At 62.0% G+C, this 26,596-nt stretch overlaps 1 protein-coding gene across 6 annotated transcripts; it reads left to right on the forward strand.

The window, feature by feature from the left end:
• CIC (capicua transcriptional repressor) lies at positions 1–26,481 on the forward strand. 6 transcript variants are annotated; one of them, XM_028477830.2, is made up of 21 exons: positions 1–101; positions 2,714–5,503; positions 17,510–17,659; positions 17,747–17,981; positions 18,066–18,195; positions 18,291–18,473; positions 18,554–18,719; positions 19,558–19,760; positions 19,856–20,081; positions 20,551–20,654; positions 20,923–22,150; positions 22,240–22,427; positions 22,791–22,912; positions 23,010–23,176; positions 23,278–23,568; positions 23,662–23,987; positions 24,203–24,504; positions 24,600–24,754; positions 24,832–24,963; positions 25,264–25,395; positions 25,485–26,481. In XM_028477830.2, the coding sequence occupies exons 2-21, from the start codon at positions 2,725–2,727 to the stop codon at positions 25,850–25,852; spliced, it is 7,587 nt and encodes a 2,528-aa protein (XP_028333631.1). In that variant the 5' UTR covers positions 1–101; positions 2,714–2,724; the 3' UTR covers positions 25,853–26,481. The 6 variants fall into 6 exon arrangements, with proteins under 6 accessions (XP_028333631.1, XP_028333632.1, XP_023988409.1 ...); XM_028477831.2 differs by having other exon boundaries at positions 24,603–24,754; XM_024132641.3 differs by having other exon boundaries at positions 24,251–24,504.
• Positions 26,482–26,596: the final 115 nt, after the last annotated feature.

Consider the following 26,596-nt stretch of genomic DNA (forward strand, 5'->3'; position numbering starts at 1 on the left):
AAGGGAGAAACGAGAGGGAGAGCCGGAGGGGGGCGGGGAGGGACCGGACCGGACCGAGCCGGGGCCACGGCCCCCCGCCCCGTAACCCCGCTGAGCCCGAGGTGAGGGGCGGGGCCAGGGTTGACACGGGCAGGGGGGATTTGGGGTGCTGGGGGCCGAGAGGGGACAGGTGGCAGGGACGGGGAGGGGGTACAGGGGAAAAGGGGTGAGTGGGGTGGTGGGGAGGGGAGACACAGTGGAGGAAGTGGTGGGGAGGAGGAGTGACAGAAAAAGGGTGACAAGGAGGGGGTGGTGGGCAGAGAATGGGTAACAGGAATGGAGGGGTGACAGGACTAGATCAGGGTGACAGGGAGAGGGAGGGGACAGAGTTGGAGGGGGTGACAAGGAGAGGTGATGGGGAGAGAAGGTGACAGGTCCAGAGATGGCTGACATGAGAGTGACTGGGAGGAGGTGACAGAGATAGATTAGGGTGACGAGGGGGTGACTGAGGAGGGGGCCTAGGGCAAAGGGTGTCAAGGAGGGGGTGGTGGGCAGAGAATGGGTAACAGGAATGGAGGGGTGACAGGACTAGATCAGGGTGACAGGGAGAGGGAGGGGACAGAGTTGGAGGGGGTGACAAGGAGAGGTGATGGGGAGAGAAGGTGACAGGTCCAGAGATGGCTGACATGAGAGTGACTGGGAGGAGGTGACAGAGATAGATTAGGGTGACGAGGGGGTGACTGAGGAGGGGGCCTAGGGCCTGTGAAGAGAGAGCTAGAGATAGAGATGGTGACAGGATGGGAGAGAGAGTGGCAGAGAAGCTGGTGCCAGGAGGCCTGTTGGGAACAGAGGAAATGAGACCCTGAAAAGCCTGGGCCAGCCTGGGCTTCAGGAGTTACTGCTCAGATTCTGAGGGAGGTGAGGGCCCACAGGGCCTTGGGTGGGAGTTATCCAAAGAGGTGTGGACAGGAAGAGAGTAGGCCCCAGGGGAAAGAAAGAGGCCTGGCTTCTGGTGTGAAGAGGCTGGGCCGGGCAGCAGGGTCCAGGGGTGCCAGGCAGTGTGGTTGTAGGCCCTGGGTGGGGTATGCCCAGGATGGTGGCCCAGCAGGTCAGTGGGGAGAAGATGGTGGTGGCTGCCCAACTCCCGGGTACTTGGGTGCCTGCCCCAGTGTAAGAAACCCCGGGCCCTCCAGCCTCTGCCTATGAGGACCCCAGGATTGGCTCAGAGAAGGGGCACCCTGGGACTGCAGGATCCTAAGGAGCAGCAGGCCCCAAGTGGGAGAGGTCACTCTCCCATGAGGTCAGGGGTACCATGGGAGCCTGAAGACTGAGTCGGGGTGCCTCTGACTGTGTTTGGCTTATGGTCCTGGATCCCCCAACCCTCCCAGAGGCCCGTTTTTTTGTCCTCTCAGGTTCTCTTAGTCACTTCAGAGTAAAGTTTTTTCCCTTCTCTTTTCTCAGGGCAGCTTGAAAGGGGGCGGGCAGTAATGACTGTTCAGGAAGTGGGTGAGGTTGGCCCGCTGGGCTTGTCCTGCTTTCTTTGACCTTCTCCCACTTACCCCCACCTGGAGTCCGAGGGCATATTTGGGAGCCAGGGGGGCCCAGTCGTCTCAGCCACCCTGTCAGAGCCAGCCCAGTCAGGGCGGGGATGCAAGCAGACCAGAAGGAGGGGTGGCTGGGCTTTTGGGTATCATGCTGGGTGCTGTGGGGGGAGGGGCAGGCTTCTATCCAGTGGGACAGTGAAACCCTGCGGTGTAGCTCTGTGTCCCTCTGTGTGATGCCGTGTGTGTGCCGTGTGTGTGTGTGTGTGTGTGTGTGTGTGCGCGCGCGTGCGTGTGTGCTTATGCACGGCCCTGTGGTAGCACTGGGTATGAGCTATTGCCCCAGACGTGCCCCTGCCTGTTCCCTGCCAGGATCTGGGGAGATGGCTATACCTGGCAGGCCTGGGGTGCAGAGCAGAGTGGGCAGCTGTCCCTTGGGACTCTTAGCTGCCCACTCCTTCCCACAATGCCTGGCCATGCCAGGCTGCCCGGGCAGGGGTGGGGGGTGGTAGAGAGAGGCTCACATCACAGCCCAGTCACCTCCCTTTCTGTGACTGTGTGCCTGTGCATGTGTGTGTGTGTGTGTGAGCGTGTGTGCTCTCTGGACAGTGACAGTGCAAGGATCATGTGACAGGCGGCACACTGAAATGGTTAGGAGCACAGACTCTGGAGCCAGATTGCCTGGGTTCAGATCTTAGCTCTGCCATTTCCTAGCTGGATGAATTTGGACAAGTTGCTTGATCTCTCCGTGCCCCAGTTTCCTCGAGTGTAAATGGGACTGATAGTAGCATCTGCCTCTTAGGGCTGTTGTGAGGATGACATGGGTTAATAAAGGCAAGTTTAGCCCAGGGCTCGGCTCAAAGTGAGTGCTCCATAGACGTGAACCGTGGTGCTTCTCGCATCTCCTTGGGATAGTCAGAGTGTGTGCATGCACCGACTGTCCTCTGCAGAGGAAGCAGATTACGTGAGGGTCCCCAAGGAACCAGAGTGAATAGCTCAGAGGACATGAGTGCCAGTCTGTGTCTGGGTGCTGGCCAGGGCCCTGCATGAGTTGAAGACAGCCAGGAAGGAGACCTTGGGGACCATGGAGTTGAGGCAGTGACCTCAGCAAGTAGGAAGTCTTGGGGGACAGTGGGTGTGGAGGTGTTCCTGAGTCGCTCCCAGTGATCCTTGTCTGTCCTCTTACCCTGCAGGTGGACGAAAGATGAAACCAATGAAGAAGGCGTGTGCCGGCCTCCCAGGTTCTGGCAGCGGTGGCAAGTCCCCACCAGCCACCAGGGCCAAGGCCCTGAGGCGGCGAGGGGCTGGGGAGGGTGACAAGCCAGAGGAGGAAGATGATGAGGCACAGCAGCAGCCGGGGCCAGAAGAGGCTGAGGAGGGTGAGGAGGAGGAGGCCGAGCGGGGCACTGGCGCTGAAGGGCTGCCCCCAGAGCTGCACCCCGACGACCCGGCCCCAGGCCCAGCCGAGGAACCCAAGGTGGAGGGGGAGGCAGGCCGCTGGGAGCCCTCACTCAGCCGAAAGACGGCCACGTTCAAGTCACGAGCGCCCAAGAAGAAGTATGTGGAGGAGCATGGGGCTGGCAGTGGCAGCAGTGGGGCGGCTGGTGCCCCTGAAGAGCAGGCACGGACCCCCGAGGAGGCGGGCACCCCGGGGGTGCCTCCGCAGCCACCCACCTCTGCCCGCTCCTCCTCCACCGACACAGCCAGCGAGCACTCGGCCGACCTGGAAGATGAGCCGACCGAAGCTGGTGGTTTAGGCCCCTGGCCCCCTGGCAGCACCAGCGGTGGCTATGACCTGCGGCAGCTGCGGTCCCAGCGGGTGCTGGCTCGGCGTGGGGACGGTCTCTTCCTGCCGGCTGTGGTGCGCCAGGTGCGCCGAAGCCAGGACCTGGGTGTGCAGTTCCCTGGGGACCGGGCCCTGACTTTCTACGAGGGGGCACCTGGCAGTGGTGTGGATGTGGTTTTGGATGCCACGCCACCGCCGGCTGCGCTGGTGGTGGGCACGGCGGTCTGTACCTGTGTGGAGCCCGGTGTGGCTGCCTACCGTGCGGGGGTGGTGGTGGAGGTGGCCGCCAAGCCAGCTGCCTACAAGGTCCGCTTCAGCCCTGGCCCCAGCTCCCAGCCGGGCCCGGCGGCCACCCCGCCGCAGCCGCCGCAGCGTGAGCCCGAGGACGCGGTGTGGGTGGCCCGCTCCAGCCTGCGCCTGCTGCGGCCCCCGTGGGAGCCCGAAGCCCTGCCGAGGAAGCCCCTGGCGGGTCCTGAGGAGGGGCAGGCCGAGCCGGGGGCCGCCCTTCCCCCCTGCCCTGCTGCCCTGGACCTCAAGCAGCCCGAGGATGCTGAGGTCTCCAAGATCAGCTTCGGTGGCCACCTGGGGGCTTGCGAGGAGGGTGAGGAGAAGCACCCGCCAGCCCTGGGCGCCCCGGCCCTGCTCCCACTGCCCCCGCCCCAGCTCCTGTCACCGCCACCCAAGTCCCCAGCCTTCGCCGGCCCAGGCCGCCCTGGCGAGCAGCCCTCGCCCTGCCAGGAGGGGAGCCAGGGCGGCAGCCGCAGCAGCAGCGTGGCCTCCCTGGAGAAGGGGGCCGCACCGGCCGCCCGGGCCCGCACGCCACTGACAGCAGCCCAGCAGAAATACAAGAAGGGCGACGTGGTCTGCACACCCAATGGAATTCGGAAGAAATTCAATGGCAAGCAGTGGCGACGGCTGTGTTCGAGAGATGGCTGCATGAAGGAGTCCCAGAGGCGGGGCTACTGTTCCCGCCACCTGTCCATGCGAACCAAGGAGATGGAGGGCCTGGCGGACAGTGGCCCAGGTGGGGCTGGGCGGCCGGCTGGTGTGGCGGCCCGTGAGGGCAGCACCGAATTCGACTGGGGTGATGAGACGTCTCGGGACAGCGAGGCCAGCAGCGTGGCAGCCCGGGGAGACTCACGCCCACGCCTGGTGGCCCCCGCTGACCTGTCACGCTTTGAGTTCGATGAGTGTGAAGCGGCTGTGATGCTGGTGTCACTGGGCAGCTCTCGCTCGGGCACGCCCTCCTTCTCCCCCGTCTCTACGCAGTCACCTTTCTCGCCAGCCCCGTCACCCTCACCCTCACCACTCTTCGGCTTCCGCCCTGCCAACTTCAGCCCCATCAATGCCTCGCCAGTCATCCAACGCACGGCTGTTCGCAGTCGCCACCTGAGCGCCAGCACCCCTAAGGCAGGCGTGCTGACGCCACCGGACCTGGGCCCTCACCCACCCCCACCTGCCCCCCGAGAGCGCCATTCCTCTGGCATCCTACCCACCTTCCAGACCAACCTGACCTTTACTGTGCCCATCAGCCCTGGGCGACGGAAGACAGAGCTGCTGCCCCACCCAGGGGCATTGGGGGCCCCTGGTGCAGCAGGTGGAGGAGCCGCCCCAGACTTCCCCAAGAGCGACAGCTTAGACTCTGGTGTGGATTCGGTGTCCCACACACCTACACCCTCCACACCGGCTGGCTTCCGTGCCGTGTCGCCCGCCGTGCCCTTCTCCCGCTCCCGCCAGCCCTCGCCGTTGCTGCTGTTGCCCCCACCTGCCGGCCTCACCTCGGATCCTGGGCCTTCCGTGCGCAGGGTGCCTGCCGTGCAGCGGGACTCACCCGTCATCGTCCGCAACCCTGACGTGCCGCTGCCTTCCAAATTCCCTGGGGAGGTGGGCGCTGGCAGTGAGGCACGGGCCGGGGGACCTGGGCGGGGCTGCCGAGAGACTCCGGTGCCGCCCGGGATGGCCAGTGGGAAGCCTGGCCTGCCTCCACCTCTGCCGGCCCCCGTGCCCATCACTGTGCCTCCAGCTGCACCGACGGCCGTGGCCCAGCCGATGCCTACCTTTGGCCTGGCTTCCTCGCCCTTCCAGCCGGTGGCCTTCCACCCCTCACCTGCTGCCCTGTTGCCCGTCCTGGTGCCCAGCAGCTACACCAGCCATCCTGCCCCCAAAAAGGAAGTCATCATGGGCCGGCCTGGGACAGGTAAGAGGTTCAGGTGGATGGGCTGGGCGAGGGCTCATTTTGCACAGGGCCCCTTGCAAACTGGCTCTCAAGAGAGGTGAGCTCCCCACCTTGGGTGGGATTCAAGGGGAGGCTGGCCTCCTCTCTGCACAGATGTTCCAGTGGGAATTCACGTGTCAGGCAAGGGCGTGGAGTTTTTCTTTTTTTTTTTTTCCGGCCGCACCGTGTGGCAAGAAGGATCTTAGTTCCCTGACCAGGGATCGAACCCGTGTCCTCTGCAGTGGAAGCGCGATTCTTAACCACTGGACCGCCAGGGAAGTCCCCGGGCGTGGACTTTGAAGGCTCAGTGCAGTGTTTCCAGAAGCCTCCTGTTGGGAATGTACTCTGAAGGGGTCCATCAGTCAGCAAACCTTTCCTGAGTGCAGGCTCAAATCCAGGCCCCCACAGAGCTGATGGGGTAACAGAGATGATAATCATGATGACAGCTCCCACATCTGGAGGACTGGTAGGGGTGTCACCATGATAAGCACTGCAAGTGGGTTATCGCACCTAACCCTCACACCCACCCCTTAACGTAGCACTCACGACATACTGAACCCTGCTATGATTATGCTCATTTAGAGGAAACTGGGAATTTCCTGGTGGTCCAGTGGTTGGGACTGCGTACTTCCACTGCAGGGATCCGGGTTCGATCCCTGGTCGGGGAACTAAGATCCCACAAGCCGTGCAGTGCGGCCAAAAAAAAAAAAAAAAAAAAAAAAATTAGTGGAAACTGAGGCCAGGTTAGTAACTTGCCCAGGGTCACATGGCTAGTAAATCCTGGAGCCAGCCTTCAAACCCAGGCAGGTTGGCTCTTGACCAACCTGCCTGGGTTACTGATGGGAAGACTGAGGCTCCAACAGGTCCTTCTGCCAGGTCGTGGCAGGACCAGGACTGGAGCCCTCATCTTCACTGCTGCACCTGGTAAATAGCACAGGTGTGATCAGTGCCATGGCGGGGAGCTGGGCGTGTGCTGGGCATGCTTCCAGATGTGAACCTAGTCTGGCTGCCCTCAGGAAAGGGCGTGTAAGCCGAGAGTTGAAGGATGAGTTGGAACCAGCAACCGTGGGACAGGAGAACCTCCTAGGAGGCCTTTGGGAAGGCTCCGAGGCCAGAAGGAGCACTGCTGAGCACAGCCAGAGCGGCTAGAGGGCCGAGGCCGGGGGTGGGGGGAGAGGCATTTCTGAGATGGTGCTGGAGAGCCAGCTGGCCTGGGCCTTGTCAGAGCAACTTTCATGGAGGGTGACAGACCCATCACCAGCCCCTTCCCTAGCATCTTTTTCTTATTATTAATTCACTGTTGACTGAGGCCCCCTCTCTGTGCCTGGACCTATGCTGGCTGATGCTAAGGACACAGCCCTGTCCTCACAGGGCTCATGGTCCCTGGAGTAAGACAGACCTGTCCCCAGATAGTAGCTGTCCAGAGTGGTCAGGGCTGGGGTGGAGGAGGCCCAGGAGGCCATGTGAAGTCAGGGAGGGCTTCTTGGAGAAGGGGCCAGTGAGACCTGCAGGGTCTAAAGTGAGACCTGAAGGGTGTGCAGAAGGGAGCCTGGCAAGGCTGGCAGGAGGACCTTCAGACAGAGGGAAGAGTGTGCAAAGGCCTCGAGGCGAAAGCAAGAATTTGAAGGAAGCTGAATCTGCAAAGTCAGGGGCTCTAGACAGTGGGTGAGTGTTGGGATGTGTGGCTGTGTTGGTGAGCAGTACATCAAGGGTCAGATCATAGAGGGTCCTTCTAAGACTTGGGAACTTTATCCTGAGGGCACCAGGGAGCCATGGAAGGTTTTGAGCCGACCCAACCACGGCTGTACCATGAAGGGTGAGTTCCAGCCCCTGAGACCAGAGGCAGGGAGACCAGGGAGGAAAGAGTCTGGGCTCTGGATCTGGGTAGGAGCCACTGTGTTTTGGGCTGGTGCAAAGACCAGTATAGGAAGGGGCCCAGACCCTGCCCTCACTGAGCTCCAGCCCAGAGCTGGGCAGAGGGACACAAAGACCACGCTTGCCCCTCATGCTCATATACTGAGGTTGTGAGCTGTGTTTTTTGCCCCACCCCCAACATTTTTTACATTTGTTATCGTAGTTGATATGAGCAAAATTCCACAAAGTGGGCACAGCAGTGATTCCTATCCTTAGGCAGATGAAGAAACTGAAGCAGAAGGACTCCTGCCATCCCCCTCAGCCCCCACGCCCGCATGCCTACAGCCCCCGACATTGCCCTCATACATAGCATCGGTCAGTCATGACCCTCACTGCTGCCGTGTGGGGAGGGATGGCATGATGCAGGTGACCTGAGACCTACCAGGGTGGTCCGGGGGCGGGGGGTTCCTGCCACCATTTTCCAGATGAGGAAAATGAGGCCCTGACATAAAAAGAGTCCTAATTAAGGTCACCCAGCCAGGGAGGGGCAGGACTGGGCCTTGAACCAGGTCTCTCGATCTCTAGATCACAGGACTCTGCCTACTAGAAGTAACAGTAATAATAATTTGAGTACCACCCATGCGTGTGCTTGGCACACTGCTCAGTAAGCGCTGACTGAGCCTTTACACCCTGAATCCTCACAACAACCCAGGAGACCAGCACGATTATTAGTTCCTGTAGACAGAGGAGGAAACTGTAGCCCGAGAGGCAAAGTGACTTGCCCAAGGTCACCCAGCTAGGAAGAGGGAGAGCCAGAGTGTGAATCCAGGCTGTCTGGCTCCAGAGCCCAGGCTCTTAAGCACTCTCAATTAGAATAATGAAAACAATAATAGTAGCCCACTTTTTTGAGCATTTACCATGTGCCCAGCCTCAGGCGTGGGGCCATCTCATCGAAACGTCCTGGTGCTATGAAACAGGGATTACCAGCCCTGTTGTCAGGGGGAGGGGGGGAACTGAGGTTCAGGGAGGGGAGGCCCCTTGCTGGAAGCCACCTGGTCGTCAGAACTTGTCCAGTGCCTGTCCTGGCGGTTCTGAGCAGCGCCTCCCTGACTACACCCATGCTGAGGTATCCAGGCTGCCCTCAGGTTCCCAGCCAGCAGGCCCTTTTGTTCTTCTCTCAGAGGCCTCCCTAAACCCTTGGGAGGTAGGCACCTTGGGGCCTTCTCGCTCTGAGGCCCAGATAGGGCAGACTGTGCCCAGTGGAAGAGTGAGGCTATAGTCCTGGCCCCTTCTGCCCGCCCATGCCAGGGCCTGACCCTCAGTCAGGGCAGCAGGTGTGAGGGGGTGGCCCGGGGCAGCCTGCCTGCTTCTGCCCCCCGCCAGGCATTTGCTTCCGCTGGGGGACTTGCCGGAGCAGGCGGGCCGGCATTCTCTACATTCTGTGCATGGCCGGGCCAGCCAGCTGCCATTGCCACCTCCCTCTGACTCTTCCCGCCTGCTCCCCAGGAGAGGAAGCCGCCCCAGGGCCTGCAGCCCTGGCCCAGGAGGCCAGATGTCTCAGCCCTGTTTCTGGCATGGCCTCCCTTCCAGCTCCCAGTTTCCCCCTGGTTTCCCCATATTGACAGGCAGTGCCCCTTCTCCTGGGCCTGTCTGCCCATCTGCCTGTTTGAGCCACTGTATGTCTGTCTGTCTCTCTCTTGGGTTCCTATGTCTGCCTCTGTCTAGGTCTCTGTTTCTGGCCCCGAGTCTCTCTCTCTCTGGACTTCTGACTTTCTCTGAGTCTGGCTCTCTATGCCTTTCCAGGTTTGTACCTCCTTAGACATCAGTTCTGGTCTGAGGCTTCATTCCACCTTCTTTCTGTTTTGATTCCCCCATCTTGGAATCCTGTCTCTGGTCCAGCCTTGGCCTCTCCTCTGGCCCTCCTTCTCCCATTCTTTAGACGGACATATTTCCCCCATCCTAGCCCCCACCCCCACTCTGTGCACATCAGGTACTCTGTTCCTTTATGTCAGTGGATAGTTGCTGAGCACCAGATCTCCTGCCCCTTGGGGAACAGGTGGGAGAATGGGGAGTGTTGGGAGAATGTCTAGGCCTGGGAGCCCCCGCTTGTCCCTTGACAAATTAAATGCCCACTAATGTCCCTGAAACCTCCTGAGAGGTGTTGGGAGCCATCCTGCAGACCCATCAACACCCAAGCACCTGTTCCCAAGACAGGCAGGAAGGCGGGGGCTTTTTGGGCCAAGCTAGGAGATCCGGCTGTGGAGGAGAAGCAGGAAAGCAGCTCCTGTGCCCACCCACCTGCTCGAGGGCATGACCCAGATCACCCCTACCACCACCACCCCCATCGCCTTTCAGGAGACACTTTGGTGCCAGCTCCATTTAATTGAGTCCCACGTGTAGTCCACCCCAACCAGTAGGACCTCAGAGACCAGGCAGCATCCACCAACTATGCTTGGGTGCGTCGGGAAAATGAGGCCCAAAGAGGAGCCAAGGGTGGGTGTCCTGACTCCCCAGATCCAGATCCAGATTCTGCCCACCAGAATTTGTTTTGTCTCAAACAGTGAACCCCTTCTCTCCCACCAGAAGTCACTCCTCGTCCCTCTACCAGGTCCAGGCTGAGCAGCCCTGGGATAAGTGGGTGGGGAAGGCAGGTGTGGATGCAGGCACCGGCAAGGATGAGCAGAGGGAGGTAGAGAGCCTGGGGAGGCCAGAGGAGAGAGAAAATTGTGGCTTAATGCGAGGCGATGAGGAAGGTTCAGGTAGGCTTCTCACTGGAGGTGACATCTGAGCTGAAGGAGGAATGAGTGGATTTCAGGGCCATCCAGGCTTAGGCAGCCACAGGAGCAAAGGCCAGGAGGGGTGAAAGTGCATGACCTCTGAGTGGCCAGTTGAGGCTGGAGCTGACACGAGCTTAGTCTTGGCAGAAGGGTGCCAAGGAGGACAGGTCCAGCCAGGCCATGCTTGAATGTCAGCCTGTGAAGAGCCGACAAAGGGTTTAGAGCAGAGGGCAAGGGTTGGATCAGGGTGTCAAAGATCCCTGGAAAGGAAGGAGACCTAGGCTGGGAAGAAGAGGATAATTTGCGGGAGAGAGAAGAGGCTTTTTTGAGGTAGCAGGAGTGAATCTTGGAAGAGCCCCCAGCGCCAGGCACTGCAAGGGGTCAGGCTGCCTCCTGCTGGCGGCGGGTGGCGAGGCTGCTGACGCGCGCATGCGCAGCGGCGGGGTGGTGTGTGTGGCCCGCAGCCCCCGGCGCCCGGGCATTAATGGCTCCATTAGTGGCCGAGAGGGAGGCGCATTAGCGGCGACGACGGCGTCTGGCTCCCATTACCACCGGCGGCAGCGGCTGCACCGCAGGCGGCTGGACCCTAGCCTGCCGCGCCGCCGCCTCCGCCCGCACCCCGTCCCCTGTCTGTTCCCGCTCCGCTTGGGGGCCTGGGACTGGGAACCCCCGTCTCCCCATTTCGGTGGAAAAGCTGATTTGTGAAGCCAGGCAGACCTGGGCTCGAATCTTGACCGTGCCACCTCCTGACTGCGAGATCCTACGCCCTTCTGAGCCTTTTTTTTGCGAAGCAGCCCGGGAAACAGGGTGTACCGGGGGCTTTGTGGATCCAGACGGGCACCCAGTGAGGGCCGCGCCCATTCCCGCGCCCCAGGGGGTAGGCCCGGGGCGTCGGGCCTCCGGCCTTCCCATTGGCCGCTGTCGCGCCCGCCGACGCCGATTGGCCGAGACTAGCTACCCTGGCCCCTGCGTCATTAACCCTTGCGCGGCCGCGTCCTCGGGCTGGGTGGGGGACCCGCCCCCCCCCCCCCACAGCAGACAGTTCGGGTGCCAGCTGACCCGCGCACCGCCGCTGCCCGCGTGGGTGTCAGGCCGGCCGGGTGCCCGCCCGTCCTCCCAGCACAAAGCGGCTTTGTGGGGCCCGACGGGGGCTGGCTGGGGGCCAGGAGGCGAGTGGAAAATCTCGTGAGCTCGGGGCCGGGGAGGAGAACGCAGGGCGGCGCCCCCTCCTCCGCCCAGGCAGTGGCCCCTCCCTCAGCCCGCGCGGACCAGCCCTCGCAGCCCCGGCGCCTGTACACTCCCCCTCAACCCCCTCTTTTACCCCCAAATCCATATCCCACCCTCCATCCTATCCCGCCCATCTTCCAATCCCTGGGGAGCCTCCCCCGCACCTCTCGCTTGCCTCTCTTTCCCTTCTGGTCCCCCTGCCTACCCCAGCCCCACTCACTGACTCACCCCGGCGCTATTTTTAGGCCCCCATCCCTCCCGAGCAGCACCAGTCCAATCCTGGGCTCGTTCCCCAGGCAACCCTGGCCGTCTCCGACGCCGCCCGGGGTGGGTGGGTGGGTGTGTATGTGGAGAGCGGGTGAGGGGAGCTGGGGACACTTGGGTGGTGAGCCGAGGCGGGGACCCGGGCCTGGAGAGCAGGGTGGGGAGCCGCAGGCGGCAGGGCGCGGTGCCTCTGGGGCTCAGTAAACGGGGGCCCGTAAGTTCAGAGCATGTCTGCCTGTCCCTCAGCCTGTCAGCATCCCTGGCTGTGCGCCCCAGGCCTTTGGGCAGGCCTCAGCCTGTGCCATCCTGGGTGGCACTTGCTGTTTCCATCTGGGCTCCCTGTCCCCAGGCTGGGGTGGGGTGGTGCTGTGCGGGCTGTTTGGGGCCAAACCTTTTGTGGAGTTGGCTATGGGGTAGTGCAGAGGGTGGCTGCACCGTAGTTCTGCCTAGTACCTGCTCTGAGTGAAGGATGGTGATGCACCCCCTCTCTGATGGGGCTGGGGCCCTGGTTTGGGGAACCCCCTCAGACTCTTCCAACTAGGGAGGCCCCAGTTAGGGTTGGGGATGGCTAGAGAGATGGAGCTGTCTGGGGACAGGACCGGCTCCCTCTTCTCCACTCCTAATCACCCCCACTCAGGGTTTCTCCATTCCAAACAATGGAAGCTAAGTATAGGGCTGGCCCAGTGCCCAGGGCAGGGGGGCCCTTCCCGCCCAGATTCCGGCCCCTCCCTGCTAGGCTGGGCCCCCACTTGGCTGTACCCTGCCCTGTAAGGGGCCTCTTCCCATCCCTCCTATGTGGGCACTGTCTTCTACCAGATGTGCAACCCTCCCAGATGTCTGGGGCCCTCTTTCCCTACTGTGCCAGGCTTAGCTCTTTTTCTCACCCAACAGAAGTGAGGGAGCTGGCGGCAGGGTTCCTCTGAGCTCAGTCCCTGGGCTTCATTGCAGTGGGGAAGGGGTTAACTTGCCAGTAGGTGACTCACCGGTGGGGAGAGGAGGGGGTAGCATAGGGAGACAGAGCAGGCCACATTGATTTCAGCCTTGATTTCTGCTTCACATTGCAGTCCCTGGGGCAGTGAGGTAATGGAGGGTCTGAGTCTGGGGCTGCATAGGGAGGAGGGGGCAGTCACCTAATAGTCCCTCTGTTGGTCTCTCCAGGCTTACAGCCAAGTGTCTGGCCCTGTGGTCTCTGGAGGTCAGAGGGCTACAGACCTCCCCCTTCCCTCTGGGCCCAGGTTACCTGTTTTTTGCCCCCTCTACATGCCTTCTTCTCTGTCTGTAGCTGCAGAAGGCTGGGAAAAGGGTTTGTCTGTGCCTGTCACTGATCCCACCTGTGTAGCAGCCCAGTCGTGGTGCATCTGAGCCTGTGCAATCTTTACCTGCCCAGGTATGACCCCAGGCCTCTGCCTTTACTGGATGTGGCCTCAGGGCCCCTCTTGGGTGATCCAAGGCCTCTGCCTCTCTGCCTGGTGGGCCCCAGACCTTGCCTGTGTCTCCGTGTGTACCCTCTGACCTTTCTATAGTTCACCAGTCTCTCTGATATCATTGTCTGAACATATTCCCAGACTCCCTCTGTTGGGAGTCTCTGCCTGTGTCCACCCTGAGGTGAAATTTTCAGTAGTGGAAAGAGCACTTGAGTTGGAGTGCTGGGCTGTTATGTCCTGGCTGCATGATCTTGCACAATTTATTCAATTTCTCTGAGCCTCATTTTCTCATCTGAACAACAGGCATAATAAAGTGTACTTCCCTAGTGGCTGTGAGGATTCAATGCACAGGGTTATACATACAAGCTCCCAGCATGTAGCAGCCCCAGTGTTATTAGTTTGCTTTCTTCCTCTTGGCCGTCTTTTGGAAAGGGTGGCTCCTAGCCCAGAGTGGTGGCCCCCTGCCTTAGACTGTGAGGTAGAGGGTCCCAGATGGCTGCTAAGTGTCAGGCAGGGTAGCTGAATCAATGGGAATGGCCATGGCACTTTGTATACCTCCTGAGCCAGGGTACTGAAGTAGTTAGTGCTCACCAGGGTAAGTTTACATAGTGTTTGGGGTCAGTGTGATGGCATTTGTGAGAGTTACCTGTGTTGGGGTTGGGGAGTGCCAGGAAGGCCATATGAGTGTGTGGTTGTGTTGGAGGGATGTAGGGTGTGTGCTGTGGACAAGCAGTGGCTGTGATGAGGTGTATGAGATAATTCTGCCTGTTTGATATGTTGTGTGTTTGTATGAGTCACATGGGCTGGTGGATGTGTATGAGGATATGCTTTGATGCAGCACATATGACAGGGCATGTATGAAATGGGTGGTGTGAAGAAGATGGGTGAGAACAAGTGTGTGTGATGGTGGGTGGGGAGTGATGGACGTTTAGTGTGGGAGGTAGTACATTTGTGTGAGGTGTTCCGGGTGTGTGACTTCTGACTTCGTGTGTAAGACCGAGGGTACATGTGACCCTGGATTGTGTATGAGATAATGGGTGTGGTAGGAAAGTATGTCTATGAGGAGTGTGTTTGTGTGTGTGTGTGTGAGTTTGTGACTGCTGTTGTGAGAGTTGGTGAGGGCTCAGGGGTGGCCCGCCCAACCCTACACGCAGTTTGTCTGCCCTGCGGGGCCGCGCGTGTGTGAGTTTGTGACTGCTGTTTTGAGAGTTGGTGAGGGCTCAGGGGTGGCCCGCCCAACCCTACACGCAGTTTGTCTGCCCTGCGGGGCCGCGCGTGCCCAGGTGGGCGTGAGGGAGGTGGGCCGAGCCGCGCGTGAGCGTGTTCCTCGCGCGGACTGGACACACAAGCACCACCCACAGCCCCGGGCCTCTGCAGCGCGGCGCCCCGAACCGCCCCCCCTGGCTCAGTGCCTTTACTGCAGTGCGCCCTCCCTGCCGCCCTCCTCCCACGGTCCCGCCCCGGGCCGGCTTAGGTCCAACCGGAGCCCGCCCCGCCCTGCCCTTATTTGCATATGACTGACGTTCCCCCGGGGCGGCCAATGGGGGCGGGCGCGGCGGGGCCTGACCCGCGCGCGGCGGCGGCAGCCAATGGGCTCGCGCACGGTGGGCCGGGCTTGCGCGGAAGGCCGCGGGGGAAGCGGGGAAGGGGCGGGGGGAGGTGCAGCGGGGGGAGGGGAGCGCGTAGTAGTGGCGGGGCGGGGAGGCGGCGGCGGTTCGGCGCGGGGCTCGCTCGGAGCGCACGGACGCACGCACGCTCGTCCGTCTGCCCGCCCGGGGCCGGAGGCCGACCCGGCGCTGAGCCGCGGGCCCCAGGGCCGGAAAGGCGGGGCGCGGCGCCGGCAACCGGGGCGCTCGGGGCCAGAGCCGTTACCCGCCAGAGCTGCGAGGGAGGGAGGGAGCGAGCCAGCGAACGGGGAAGGGAGGGGGCCGCCCCCGCGCACGCGCGCCGCGCCCCGCCCCACCTGCCCCGCCTGCCCGGCTCCGCACGGGAGGAGGGAGAAGGAGGGGGCGGCGCCGATGGCCTGGGTGCCGCGCGCCCCGTGACGGCCCCCGCGCGCGCCGGGGGGCGGGGCGGGGCCGGCGCGCTCTGACCTCCCCCCGCCCCCCGGGCGGCGGGAGGCAGGCGGCGTTGTGCGCAGGCGCGCCCGGCTGAGACCCCCCGCGTGGGGCGGCCGGAGGGGGGGCGGTGGGGGGGGCATGCGGCGACGGCCTCCAGCTCCCCCCGGGCCCGAGCGGTGGCGGCCGAGGAGCCGGCGGCGGGCGGAACGGCGGCGGCCGCTGAGGAGGCGCGAGCCCCGGCCGGGCCACCCCGTGCCGGACCATGTACTCAGCCCACAGGCCCCTGGTGCCCGCGTCCGGCGCGGCCTCCCGTGGCCTCGGCATGTTCGGTCAGTAGCGCCTGGGCCCTGGGACTGCACCCTGGGACTGCAGGGGTCAAGGTGTCGGGGTGCTGAGTGCGAAGTAATGGTGATGGGGTTATAGTAAGAGAACGGTGGAGGCAGAGTAGAGGGGAAAGTTATAGAGCTCGGCTGGGCTGAGTGGTTAGTGACGGCAGGTGGGAGTGTAGTGGAGGGATGGGAGTGCAGAGTGGGGAGTAACTGAGGACAGCTGTGGTGTTTAGGTGTGGGGTGGAAAAGGTATATTGTCATGGGAGGTGAGGAGGGGTGCAGCGTACCTGGCTTCGGAGCATGGATTAGAATAGGAGCAGCGTGAGACCTGCTGGTGCCAGGTGTGGAATAGAGGGAGAAGGGATTAGGGGCTGTGATTGAGTAGTGGGGTTAAGGACAGGTCTTGGGAAGGGAGTGAGGCACTGTTTGCTCAGAACAGAGTGACGTGTTGGTGGTTTGCTTTTCAGAGAGAGGAAGAGACCCGGGAACCTGGAGGGTAGTGCACTAGGGAGGAGTTCAGGAGGGACAGGACCAAAGAACTGTTCTCCCATTGTATACTGGGTCCCTTCTTTTCCACCCAGTAGAAGATGAGGGGGCCTGATGGGAAAGATCCTTGTGAAGAGAGGGACAGGTCCGGGTCTCTGAAGGCTGCTATGGGTTTGGAGGGCCCAGCAGGCTTTTGGGGCTTCAGTGCCCCCGTGGTAGTGGATGGGATCTTCATAGTGTTTTGAGTCCTTTTCCAGTGTGGGCTTCTTTGTTCCTCTCCTGTTGCCTTGATGTCTACTTTTTTGTTTTGTCAGCGTCTCACAGAATCAAGTCTTGAGGCCAGTGCCTCACATCGGGGCTCCCTTAGGCCAGCCTTCTGAAGGCATTGGCGGGGGGATCAGCCTAGGTCAGATTGATCTAGATCAGGGGGAGCCTGGAATGATGGGGACCAGGGCTAGGGCGTTTCCCTCTTCTCTTCTTGGTCTTCCCCTAGCAGGGGCCTCCTCTGCTGCTTCCACTTCCCCCAGGGAGCTGGCAGTGAGTAGGAAGCCCACTCCCAGCCTGGGCCAGCCCCAGGAGTCCAGCCAGGGGTGGGACTCAGCCGTAAGGGGTGGGCTGGCTCCCTTACCACCCAGCTCCTGGAGCAGAAGGTTGGACCTCTAGGACCAGCCTCTAGGACCAGCGCCCTGGTGAGGGAAGTACCTTCCTGTGCGTAGCCTTAAGGAAACACCTGGCTCCTCTGCCTTGCCTTGGCAGAGTCTTGTAGTAATTCTCTCGTCTGTCCTATTGTCTGTGCCTTTTTGTCTGAAGAGTTTACCACACCCTCCCATCTTTTTGGGCAAGGGGGCTGGATACTACACTAGAGATAAACTCAGGGGTATAGAGTGAGAGAGGCTGGGAGGTCTCTTCATGGGCAGTAGATTCTCTTTGAGGAGGAAAGAGATGCTGGAGCCACCTGTGCCCAGCCTGGGAAAGGCAGGTCTGGCTCCCTGGGGTCTGTGGTAGGGGGAGGGAGGCAAGGAGAAAGGCCTGAGACCCCATGCCCTGTGAGTAGTGGGGAGGGGAGGAGCGGGTGGGGAGACTGGGCCATCTGCCTCAGAAAAAGAGAAAGGGAGTATGAGGCCAAGGTGAGGGGCTCTGTCAGACGGCAACACGGTGATGGGAATTGACTGAGGGAGGGTCTGCAGCCTTGCTAAGGTCTAGGGCCCTTGAGAGAGTGAGTTGGCAAGCAAACATGGCCTGGTTGGTGACAGGAGCCAGTCGTTTCTCTGGCCTGGTCCCTGGTGGCAAGGCTGGTGGAGGTGGGGGTGGAGGTGGGGGAGGGAGTGGGGTGTGAGGACCGTTTCCCTGCTTCTGTTTTCTTTCTTAAAAATCTAGAAATCTTTCAGGGAGGAGTTTTTCCTGAGTGATGTCGCATGCACGAGCCCAGGGGGCTCTGGGATTGAGGAAGGGGGGTGTAAAGAAGGGGTGGAGCCACCTTGTCTACAGTGGAGAAGAGTTTGAGTTGGGGGTCAAGGCCAAGCTCCAAGCTCTCCTGCTGCACAGCTCAGCTGACTCCTTCCCACAGTGTGGACGAACGTGGAACCTCGCTCTGTGGCCGTGTTCCCCTGGCATTCCTTAGTTCCCTTCCTGGCCCCCAGCCAGCCTGACCCCTCCGTGCAGCCAAGTGAGGCCCAGCAACCTGCTAGCCACCTAGTGGCCTCCAACCAGAGCAAAGGTGAGGGCTGGGAGGCTGTGGGAAGGCGTGGGGATGGGGTTGAGATGGCCCAGGAGCCCTCTGATCTGCCTGCTGCTCTGCCCCCAGAACCTGCTGAGTCGGCGGCTGTTGCTCACGAGCAGCCACCAGGCGGGACGGGGAATGCTGACCCTGGGCGGCCCCCTGGAGCTACATGCCCTGAGAGCCCAGGGCCCGGACCCCCCCACACTTTGGGGGTGGTGGAACCTGGAAAGGGCCCCCTTCCCACCACAGAGGAGGAGGCCCCTGGTCCTCCAGGAGAGCCCCGGCTGGACAGTGAGACAGAGAGTGACCACGACGATGCGTGAGTGCCCTGAGGCTTGGGACTGGGGAGGAGGGTGGAGTGGCCGGAGACATGGCTCTCACCGCCCTGCCGCTCCTGCCACAGCTTCCTCTCCATCATGTCTCCTGAGATCCAGTTGCCTCTGCCGCCTGGGAAACGCCGGACACAGTCCCTCAGCGCCCTGCCCAAGGAACGAGACTCATCTTCAGAGAAGGATGGACGCAGCCCCAACAAGGTGCCTCATCTCCACCTGTCCCCAGCTCACCCCGTGGCCGCCCAAGCCCGTCTCCCCAGTCCTAACCTTCCTGCTCGGGCCCGTGTCTACTGCAGAGGGAGAAGGACCATATCCGGCGGCCCATGAACGCTTTCATGATCTTCAGCAAGCGGCACCGGGCCCTGGTCCACCAGCGTCACCCCAACCAGGACAACCGGACTGTCAGTAAAATCCTGGGCGAGTGGTGGTACGCTCTGGGGCCCAAGGAGAAGCAGAAGTACCACGACCTGGCCTTCCAGGTAACTCCGCCTTCTCTCGGCTGCTCGGCTTCCTCTGGCAGGGTGGGTGAGTGAAGGGTCTCCCTGCCCTCTCCTGCCAGGTGAAAGAGGCCCACTTTAAGGCCCACCCAGACTGGAAGTGGTGCAACAAGGACCGGAAGAAGTCCAGCTCAGAGGCCAAGCCTACAAGCCTGGGGCTGGCAGGAGGGCACAAGGAGCCAAGGGAACGGAGCATGTCGGAGACAGGCACCGCCGCCGCCCCTGGAGGTTAGTGAGCCCTTTGGCTCTTCTGCCCTGACACCGACCTCCCCTTGCTTGCTCACCCCCTTCCCCAGAAGCTCCTCTCAGCTCTATCTCTTATCTGAGGACCCTTACTCACAAAGGAACTGGTATTTATATCTTGTGAAGGGGTCAGGGAGGTCCGAATAGGTAAGGTTTCTGAGCAGAAGTCTTATTGTCAAGTGCCATTTGTTGAGCATTTACTGTGACAGGCATCAAGGAGAGCATAACCTTTAGTATTCAAAAGTGTACCTAATTTTGCAGATGTGACAAAACAGCTTAGAGAGACAAAAGCACTTGCTTGAAGTCATTAAAAAACTAGTAAGTAGCAAAGGTTGAATTTATACCCCAGCTCATCTGGCTCTCAAGACCACAGTTGGAAGCCCCTCGTTGGCTGCTTCTACTGACTGAGGGTGTTTAGTGTGCCCAGCACCATTCTGAGGCGCTTCTCTGGAGTGATCCTGTGGGTTTGGGCCCACAACTCTGTGAGGGAGGAGACGTTCCTTTTTCTCTGAGATGAGGGAGTAGAGGCTCAGACAGTCCAGTGGTCATTAGCTAGGCAACACCACACATACCTGTCTCCAGGCTTTCATGCTCTCAGAAAGGCTGCCTCCCAGGGAGCAGTGGGCTTGCTCCTCGCAACTCAAGAGGGCAGGAACCAGGGGAAATGCTGGCCTGGTGGGTGGTATCTCTTTTTCTGCCAGGTGGCCCAGGAAGTCCAACCTGCTTCTGCCTGGTATCTAGAAATATCTGTGGATGGCTTGGCCAGCCTGGGCACTGGGAGGAGGCTTCCTGATTGCGACACTTTTTTCTTTCCACCCTACAGTGTCCTCGGAGCTCCTGTCCGTCACAGCCCAGACGCTCTTGAGCTCGGACACCAAGGCTCCGGGGAGCAGCTCGTGTGGGGCAGAACGCCTGCACACAGTCGGTGGACCTGGCTCAGCCCGGCCCCGAGCCTTCTCCCACAGCGGGGTCCACAGCCTGGATGGCGGGGAAGTAGACAGCCAGGCACTACAGGAACTGACTCAGGTCTGGAGTGCAGGCCATGGGGGTAGGGGCCATGTTCAGGGAGGGCTGCCTACGGTGACAGCACTGGCTGAACTCTCTCTGCACTTCTCCTGCAGATGGTGTCTGGCCCTGCATCCTACTCTGGCCCAAAGCCTTCCACCCAGTATGGGGCTCCAGGCCCCTTTGCGGCCCCTGGTGAGGGAGGCACTCTGGCAGCCAGTGGGCGGCCCCCACTGCTGCCCACCCGGGCCTCCCGTTCCCAGCGTGCAGCCAGTGAGGACATGACCAGTGACGAGGAACGCATGGTCATCTGTGAGGAGGAGGGGGATGATGATGTCATTGGTAAGCAGTTGCAGGGCCCAGAATCCTATCCAGGGGGCACCTGGCTAAGGTTTGGAGGGTGGGCGAAGATTTGGTCCAGGCCCTTAGGCCCCTTCTCTTTCTTCCTTTCCACGTTCGTTTGTGATTGCGGGCATGTTCAGTTCAGGCCCTACTGAGTAAGCCCAGCCCTGCCCTCAAGAAGCCCCAAGCCAGACAGGAAGCCGGGAGGACACGGGCATGGCCGGGCCATTGGACACAGTATTAGGTGCTGTCACCAGTGTGCTCTTAGGGTCTGCTGGCGGGCAGGTGGGCAGAGCATTCCTGGACAACACTTGGAACAACACTTGTTCCTGGTGAGGAACAGCATTCCTGGACAGCACTTAACTGCCAACTCGGGGCAGAGCCGAGGCCAGAGCCAGGCTCCACACTGTTCCTCCTGGGCAGCCCTGCACCCAGCCCTTTACCAGCACTGTTCCCTCTGCTCTCTCAGCTGACGATGGCTTCAGCACCACTGACATTGACCTCAAGTGCAAGGAGCGGGTGACCGACAGCGAGAGCGGAGACAGCTCTGGGGAGGACGCAGAGGGCAGCAAGGTGAGGGCTTGGGACTTGCTGCTGTCTCACACATCCTGGGAAGCGGGGGGAATGTTACTTCTCTGTACCTTGACAGAGGGGGAGATTAAGGCGCAGAGTGGGTGAGCTACTTGCTCCATGGGGAACTGGGTCTCAGCCTGGATGAGTGGAGGCCTTCGGCTGGCCTGGTTGCCAGGCGGGACGGGGAGGTTGGGATGGCCGGGATGGGTAGGGTGTGGGTATCCAGGCTCCCCTGACATGCTCATGTCTCCCTTCTCCTGCCACTCAGGGATTTGGTCGGAAGGTGTTCTCGCCTGTGATCCGTTCCTCCTTTACTCACTGCCGTCCATCGCTGGACCCTGAGCCCCCAGGGCCCCCAGATCCACCTGCCGGCTTCGGCAAAGGCTACGGGCCCACCCCATCCTCCTCATCCTCGCCTGCCTCTTCCTCAGCCTCAGCAGCCACCTCCTTCCCGCTGGGCTCAGGGACCTTCAAGGCCCAGGAGTCAGGTCAGGGCAGCACGACAGGTCCCCTACGGCCCCCACCCGCTGGCACTGGGGGCCCAGCAACACCTAAGGCCACCCGGTTTCTCCCCACGGATCCTGCCACCTTCCGGCGCAAGAGACCTGAAAGCGTGGGGGGCCTGGAGCCACCAGGCCCCTCAGTCATTGCGGCACCTCCCAGCGGGGGAGGAAGTGTTCTGCAGACACTGGTCCTGCCCTCAAACAAGGAGGAACGGGAGGGCAGCGGAGCTCGCATGCCCTCGGCCCCAGCCCCGTCGCTGGCCTATGGGGCCCCAGCAGCCCCCCTGTCCCGCCCGGCTGCCACGATGGTCACCAATGTGGTGCGGCCTGTCAGCAGCACTCCTGTGCCCATCGCCTCTAAGCCTTTCCCCACTTCTGGCCGGGCAGAAGCGTCTCCAAATGACACAGCCGGTGCCAGGACTGAGACGGTCGCTGGGTCCCGGGCACCTGGGGGCTCCCCACTGGGCGTCAGCTTAGTGTATTCGGACAAGAAGTCGGGAGCAGCCACCTCAACAGCCCCACATCTGGTGGCTGGACCCCTACTGGGCACTGTGGGGAAGGCGCCTGCCACTGTCACCAACCTGCTGGTGGGCGCCCCGGGCTATGGGGCCCCAGCGCCCCCCGCTGTCCAGTTCATTGCCCAGGGGGGCCCTGGCAGCGGGACGGCTGCGGGCTCAGGAGCAGGTGCTGGGAGTGGGCCCAATGGGCCAATGCCCCTGGGCATCCTGCAGCCAGGTCCCCTGGGCAAGGCTGGGGGAATCACCCAGGTGCAGTACATTCTGCCCACGCTGCCCCAGCAACTTCAAGTGGCGCCTGCCCCAGCACCAGCCCCTGGGACCAAGGCAGCGGCTCCCAGCGGCCCTGCACCCACCACCAGCATCCGTTTCACCCTCCCACCGGGCACCTCCACCAACGGCAAAGTCCTGGCTGCCACCGCACCCACTCCTGGCATCCCCATCCTGCAGTCCGTACCCTCCGCCCCGCCCCCGAAAGGTGAGGCCTGGGCTGGGCAGCACACAGAGGGACCACAGGCTTATTCAACTCCTTTGTAACCACCTGCTCCCTTGTCTCTCGACTTGCAGCCCAGTCAGTTTCTCCTGTGCAGGCCCCGCCCCCGGGTGGCTCAGCCCAGCTGCTACCTGGGAAGGTACTAGTGCCCTTGGCCACCCCTAGCATGTCAGTGCGGGGAGGAGGGGCCGGCCAGCCGCTGCCCCTGGTGAGCCCACCCTTCTCAGTACCTGTGCAGAACGGTGCCCAGCCACCCAGCAAGGTAAGGGCACCTCGGTGGTGGCCCCACCTGTTTCTTATTCTCTTCCTGGGCGTTAGCCTCTGTGTCCCACGGTTTCTGTGTCTGTCTTTCGTTCAGTCTTCTCCTTTTCTCCCTTTTTGTCTCTTGGCCCGTCTTGCTCAACATCTGTGCGTATCTTGATTCTGCCCTCCGTGTTTGTACCTTGTCCCTTCTCTGCGTCTCCTATCTCTCGCTGTCTTCTTTGCCTTTGTTTCTCCCTTCCCGTCCCCATCCCGATTTCTCTGTCCTGTGTCTCTGCTGAGGTCCAGCCTCCGATGTCTTGGTCCTCCCCCGCCCCACTCTGGGTCCCCAGCTCACCTCAGCCTGTGGTGCCCTCGCCCACAGATCATCCAGCTGACTCCGGTGCCTGTGAGCACACCCAGCGGCCTGGTGCCGCCCCTCAGCCCAGCCACGCTCCCCGGACCCGCCTCTCAGCCTCAGAAGGTTCTGTTGCCCTCCTCCACCAGGTAATGGCAGTTGAGCCCTCATCTGGAGGTGAGTGCAGGGAAGGGGTTAGGTGGGGCCAGCTCGCCTACACCTTCCTCTTTCCTGTCCCTGCGGCAGGATCACCTACGTGCAGTCAGCAGGCGGGCATGCGCTGCCCCTGGGCACCAGTCCTGCGTCCAGTCAGGCTGGAACAGTCACCTCGTACGGACCCACGAGCTCAGTAGCCCTAGGCTTCACCTCGCTGGGGCCCAGCGGCCCCGCCTTCGTGCAGCCCCTGCTTTCAGGTAAGGGGTGGCCAGGCAGGCAGCTGGGGACCAAGGGTGGGGCTGAGGCAGCTCCGGCCCTAACTCGATCCCCTGCCTCTCCTCTGTTTTTCTCTCTGCAGGCCAAGCCCCATTGCTGGCTCCTGGCCAGGTGGGCGTGTCACCCGTGCCCAGCCCCCAGCTGCCTCCCACCTGCGCAGCCCCCAGTGGTCCCGTCATCACAGCGTTTTACCCTGGCAGCCCTGTACCCACCTCCTCAGCACCCCTGGTCCAGCCATCCCAGGCTCCCCCAGGCCTGGTCTACACCGTGGCCACCAACACCACCCCACCTGCTGCCACCATCCTGCCCAAGGGCCCACCGGCCCCTGCCACTGCCACCCCGGCCCCTACCAGCCCTTTCCCTAGTGCCACAGGTGGGTGCCGGGCCAACTGAGGGTGGGGTGAGTGGGGCGACCCAGGGGATGGGCTCCAGTCAGGCCTGGCTCAGCAAATACTTTCTTTACCAGCAGGCTCCATGACCTACAGTTTAGTGGCCCCCAAGGCCCAGCGGCCCACCCCCAAGGCCCCCCAGAAAGTGAAGGCGGCCATCGCCAGCATTCCCGTGGGCTCCTTTGAGGCAGGGGCCCCTGGGCGGCCAGGCCCTGCGCCCCGGCAGCCGTTGGAGCCCGGCCCAGCTCGTGAGCCCCCTGCATCCGAGTCAGAGCTTGAGGGGCGGCCAACAACACCAGCCCCTCCACTGCCCCCAGAGACCTGGGCTCCCCCGGCCCGGAGCAGTCCCCCGCCGCCCCCACCTGCTGAGGAGCGGACCAGTGCCAAGGGCCCTGAGACCATGGTGAGTGCCCAGCAGGCCTGGGGGTTCCCTGCTGCTGGGCTTAGCCCCTCAGTCGCCTGCCCTTCTGTTCCACCCCTCTTCCGTCCCTGTCTGAACCGTGCCCTTGTGGGTCCTTCTCTGTCCTCCTGCCTGTCTGTCTGCATGACTGGGTCTTCCCCATGGCTCTGTGTCTTGGCCATCAGCATTCATCTTTTGTATTTCTGGGTCTTGCCCAGGTGAGTCTGAACCCAGTGTCCTCCATCTCCCTGCCATCCTCACCCCAGGCCAGCAAATTCCCCAGCTCATCTTCAGACTGGCGTGTCCCCGGGCTGGGCCTGGAGAGCCGAGGGGAGCCTCCCACCCCTCCCAGCCCGGCCCCGGCTCCAGCCCCAGCCCCTGGTAGCAGCGGCAGCAGCAGTGAGGGCAGCAGTGGGAGGGCAGCTGGGGACACCCCCGAGCGCAAGGAGGCGGCTAGTGCCGGCAAGAAGGTCAAGGTGCGGCCCCCGCCCCTGAAGAAGACCTTTGACTCTGTGGACAAGTGAGCATGGGCTGGGGGACTTGGAGTGTGTGGGTTGGTGGCAGAGGGGGCAGCTGCAGGCTGGGGCAGAGGAGGTGACCCTGCCCGCTCTCCAGCAGGGTCCTGTCGGAGGTGGACTTCGAAGAGCGCTTTGCTGAGCTGCCCGAGTTTCGGCCTGAGGAGGTGTTGCCCTCGCCCACCCTGCAGTCTCTGGCCACCTCACCCCGGGCCATCCTGGGCTCCTACCGCAAGAAGAGGAAGAACTCCACTGGTAGGCGAGCGCAAGGCACCCAGGGTAGGTGGGACAGACTGGGGCCATCTCCACTGAGCCTGCTTCTGTTTGAACAGACCTGGACTCAGCCCCCGAGGACCCCACCTCGCCCAAGCGTAAGATGAGGAGACGCTCCAGTTGCAGCTCGGAGCCCAACACCCCCAAGAGTGCCAAGTGCGAGGGGGACATCTTCACTTTTGACCGTACAGGTGCCGGCGTGGTGGCAGGCAGAACTACGGGGGTCTTAGGGCCTCCAAGAGGGGTGGGGGTCCCAGGAACGGGGTTAAAGATGGGAGAGGTGGGGTGGGTGTTGCTGAGAGGAAGGACAGCAGGTCAAGGGTGGGTTCTGATATTCATCAGGCTCCTAAGTTGGTGTGTGACCTTGGGTGGGTTCCGTCTCTAAACCCCGCCGTGAAATAGAATTCAGTGAGGGTGGAGTGGCCCCTCGGACAGTGGTGGGGGGCCAGGCTGCTGCGGAGGCTCGACTGTGCTCCCTGCGCTGCCCCCAGGTACAGAAGCTGAGGATGTGCTCGGGGAGCTGGAATACGAGAAGGTGCCATACTCGTCGCTGCGGCGCACCCTGGACCAGCGCCGGGCCCTCGTCATGCAGCTCTTCCAGGACCATGGCTTCTTCCCATCAGGTGAGCAGGTGTCGGAGTCTGGAGGGGCACTTGGAGGGGGCCTACCCACTCATCTCACCCTGCCCTCCCCACCACCCTTCTGTCCACAGCCCAGGCCACGGCAGCCTTCCAGGCCCGCTACGCAGACATCTTCCCCTCTAAGGTCTGTCTGCAGCTGAAGATCCGTGAGGTTCGCCAGAAGATCATGCAGGCGGCCACTCCCACGGAGCAGCCCCCGGGAGCCGAGGCCCCTCTCCCTGGACCGCCCCCCACTGTCACTGCTGCTGCCCCTGTCCCCACTCCCAGCCCTGCTGGGGGCCCTGACCCCACCTCACCTGGCTCGGACTCTGGCACAGCCCCGGCTGCCCCGCCATTGCCTCCGCCCCCAGAGCCGGGGCCCGGACAGCCTGGCTGGGAGGGGCCCCCCCAACCCTCACCACCCCCCTCTGGTCCCTCCACAGCTGCCACAGGCAGGTGAGGGGCTCCTGAGAAGACCCCAGACCCACAGTACTCCCCTCAGGACACGGACAGTATGTAGGTGGCAGGAATGGGGGGGCAGGACGGTTACCTCCTCCCCAGCAAAGCCATTGCGTCCTTTCCAGTTTGGGATGGAAAGAGGCCTGCTCCTCTTGTCTATCCCCCTCCCCCCACAGCTCCCTCCCTGTGATGGGGGGCAGCTGAGGGGAAGCAGGGGGCACAGTCTCCCTCCACCGAGCCCCTGTACATAACCTGGAGTGTGTTACCTTCAGACCTTTTCACTTGTACTTTATGCAAAATGGCTCGTGTGAGGGCTGCAAGCTGGAGGGTAGTGTGGGCCTCGGGCCACAGGGAGGCGCCTGTGGAGTAGGGGGAGTTCATGTACCCCTTTTTTCCCCAGAGGGGCTGGACTCAGGTTAGTTTGGGGGTGGGGGCTCCTGCACTTTGCCACAGGCACGGGGAGGGTTCTCCCTCCCCACCCCCTCTGCCCTCCCAGCTTGGGTTGTACTTTCTAAGAAGGTGATTTCCCCCACCCTGTCCCCACCCCCAGAACAAAACATGTTGATCATGTGCAATATTTCTTACTGTGCTGAGAAGCCGCAATGAGCGAGATTAAAGCTGTTTAACACACCTGTGTGGCCGCCTGCTCGGAAGGGAGAAGGGGTGTTGGTCGTACCAGTCCGACCCCCAGCTGGCCGTGGAGCTGGACTTCTCCCCCTAACCACCGTGAGGTGGGGGGTGCGAT

The sequence above is a fragment of the Physeter macrocephalus genome, chromosome 17 (genome assembly GCF_002837175.3).
Source record: "Physeter macrocephalus isolate SW-GA chromosome 17, ASM283717v5, whole genome shotgun sequence".
In the NCBI taxonomy this organism is placed as follows: Eukaryota; Metazoa; Chordata; class Mammalia; order Artiodactyla; family Physeteridae; genus Physeter; species Physeter macrocephalus.

What these genes read in the sequence shown, in the direction of transcription:
- CIC (XM_028477830.2), top strand. Translation starts at nt 2,725, where the DNA reads ATGAAACCAATGAAGAAGGCGTGTGCCGGCCTCCCAGGTTCTGGCAGC. An exon ending in CTCCGCCCCGCCCCCGAAAG is followed by an intron (nt 22,151 to 22,239) that starts GTGAGGCCTGGG and finishes CTCGACTTGCAG; the next exon opens with CCCAGTCAGTTTCTCCTGTG. An exon ending in CGTGCAGCCCCTGCTTTCAG is followed by an intron (nt 23,177 to 23,277) that starts GTAAGGGGTGGC and finishes TTCTCTCTGCAG; the next exon opens with GCCAAGCCCCATTGCTGGCT.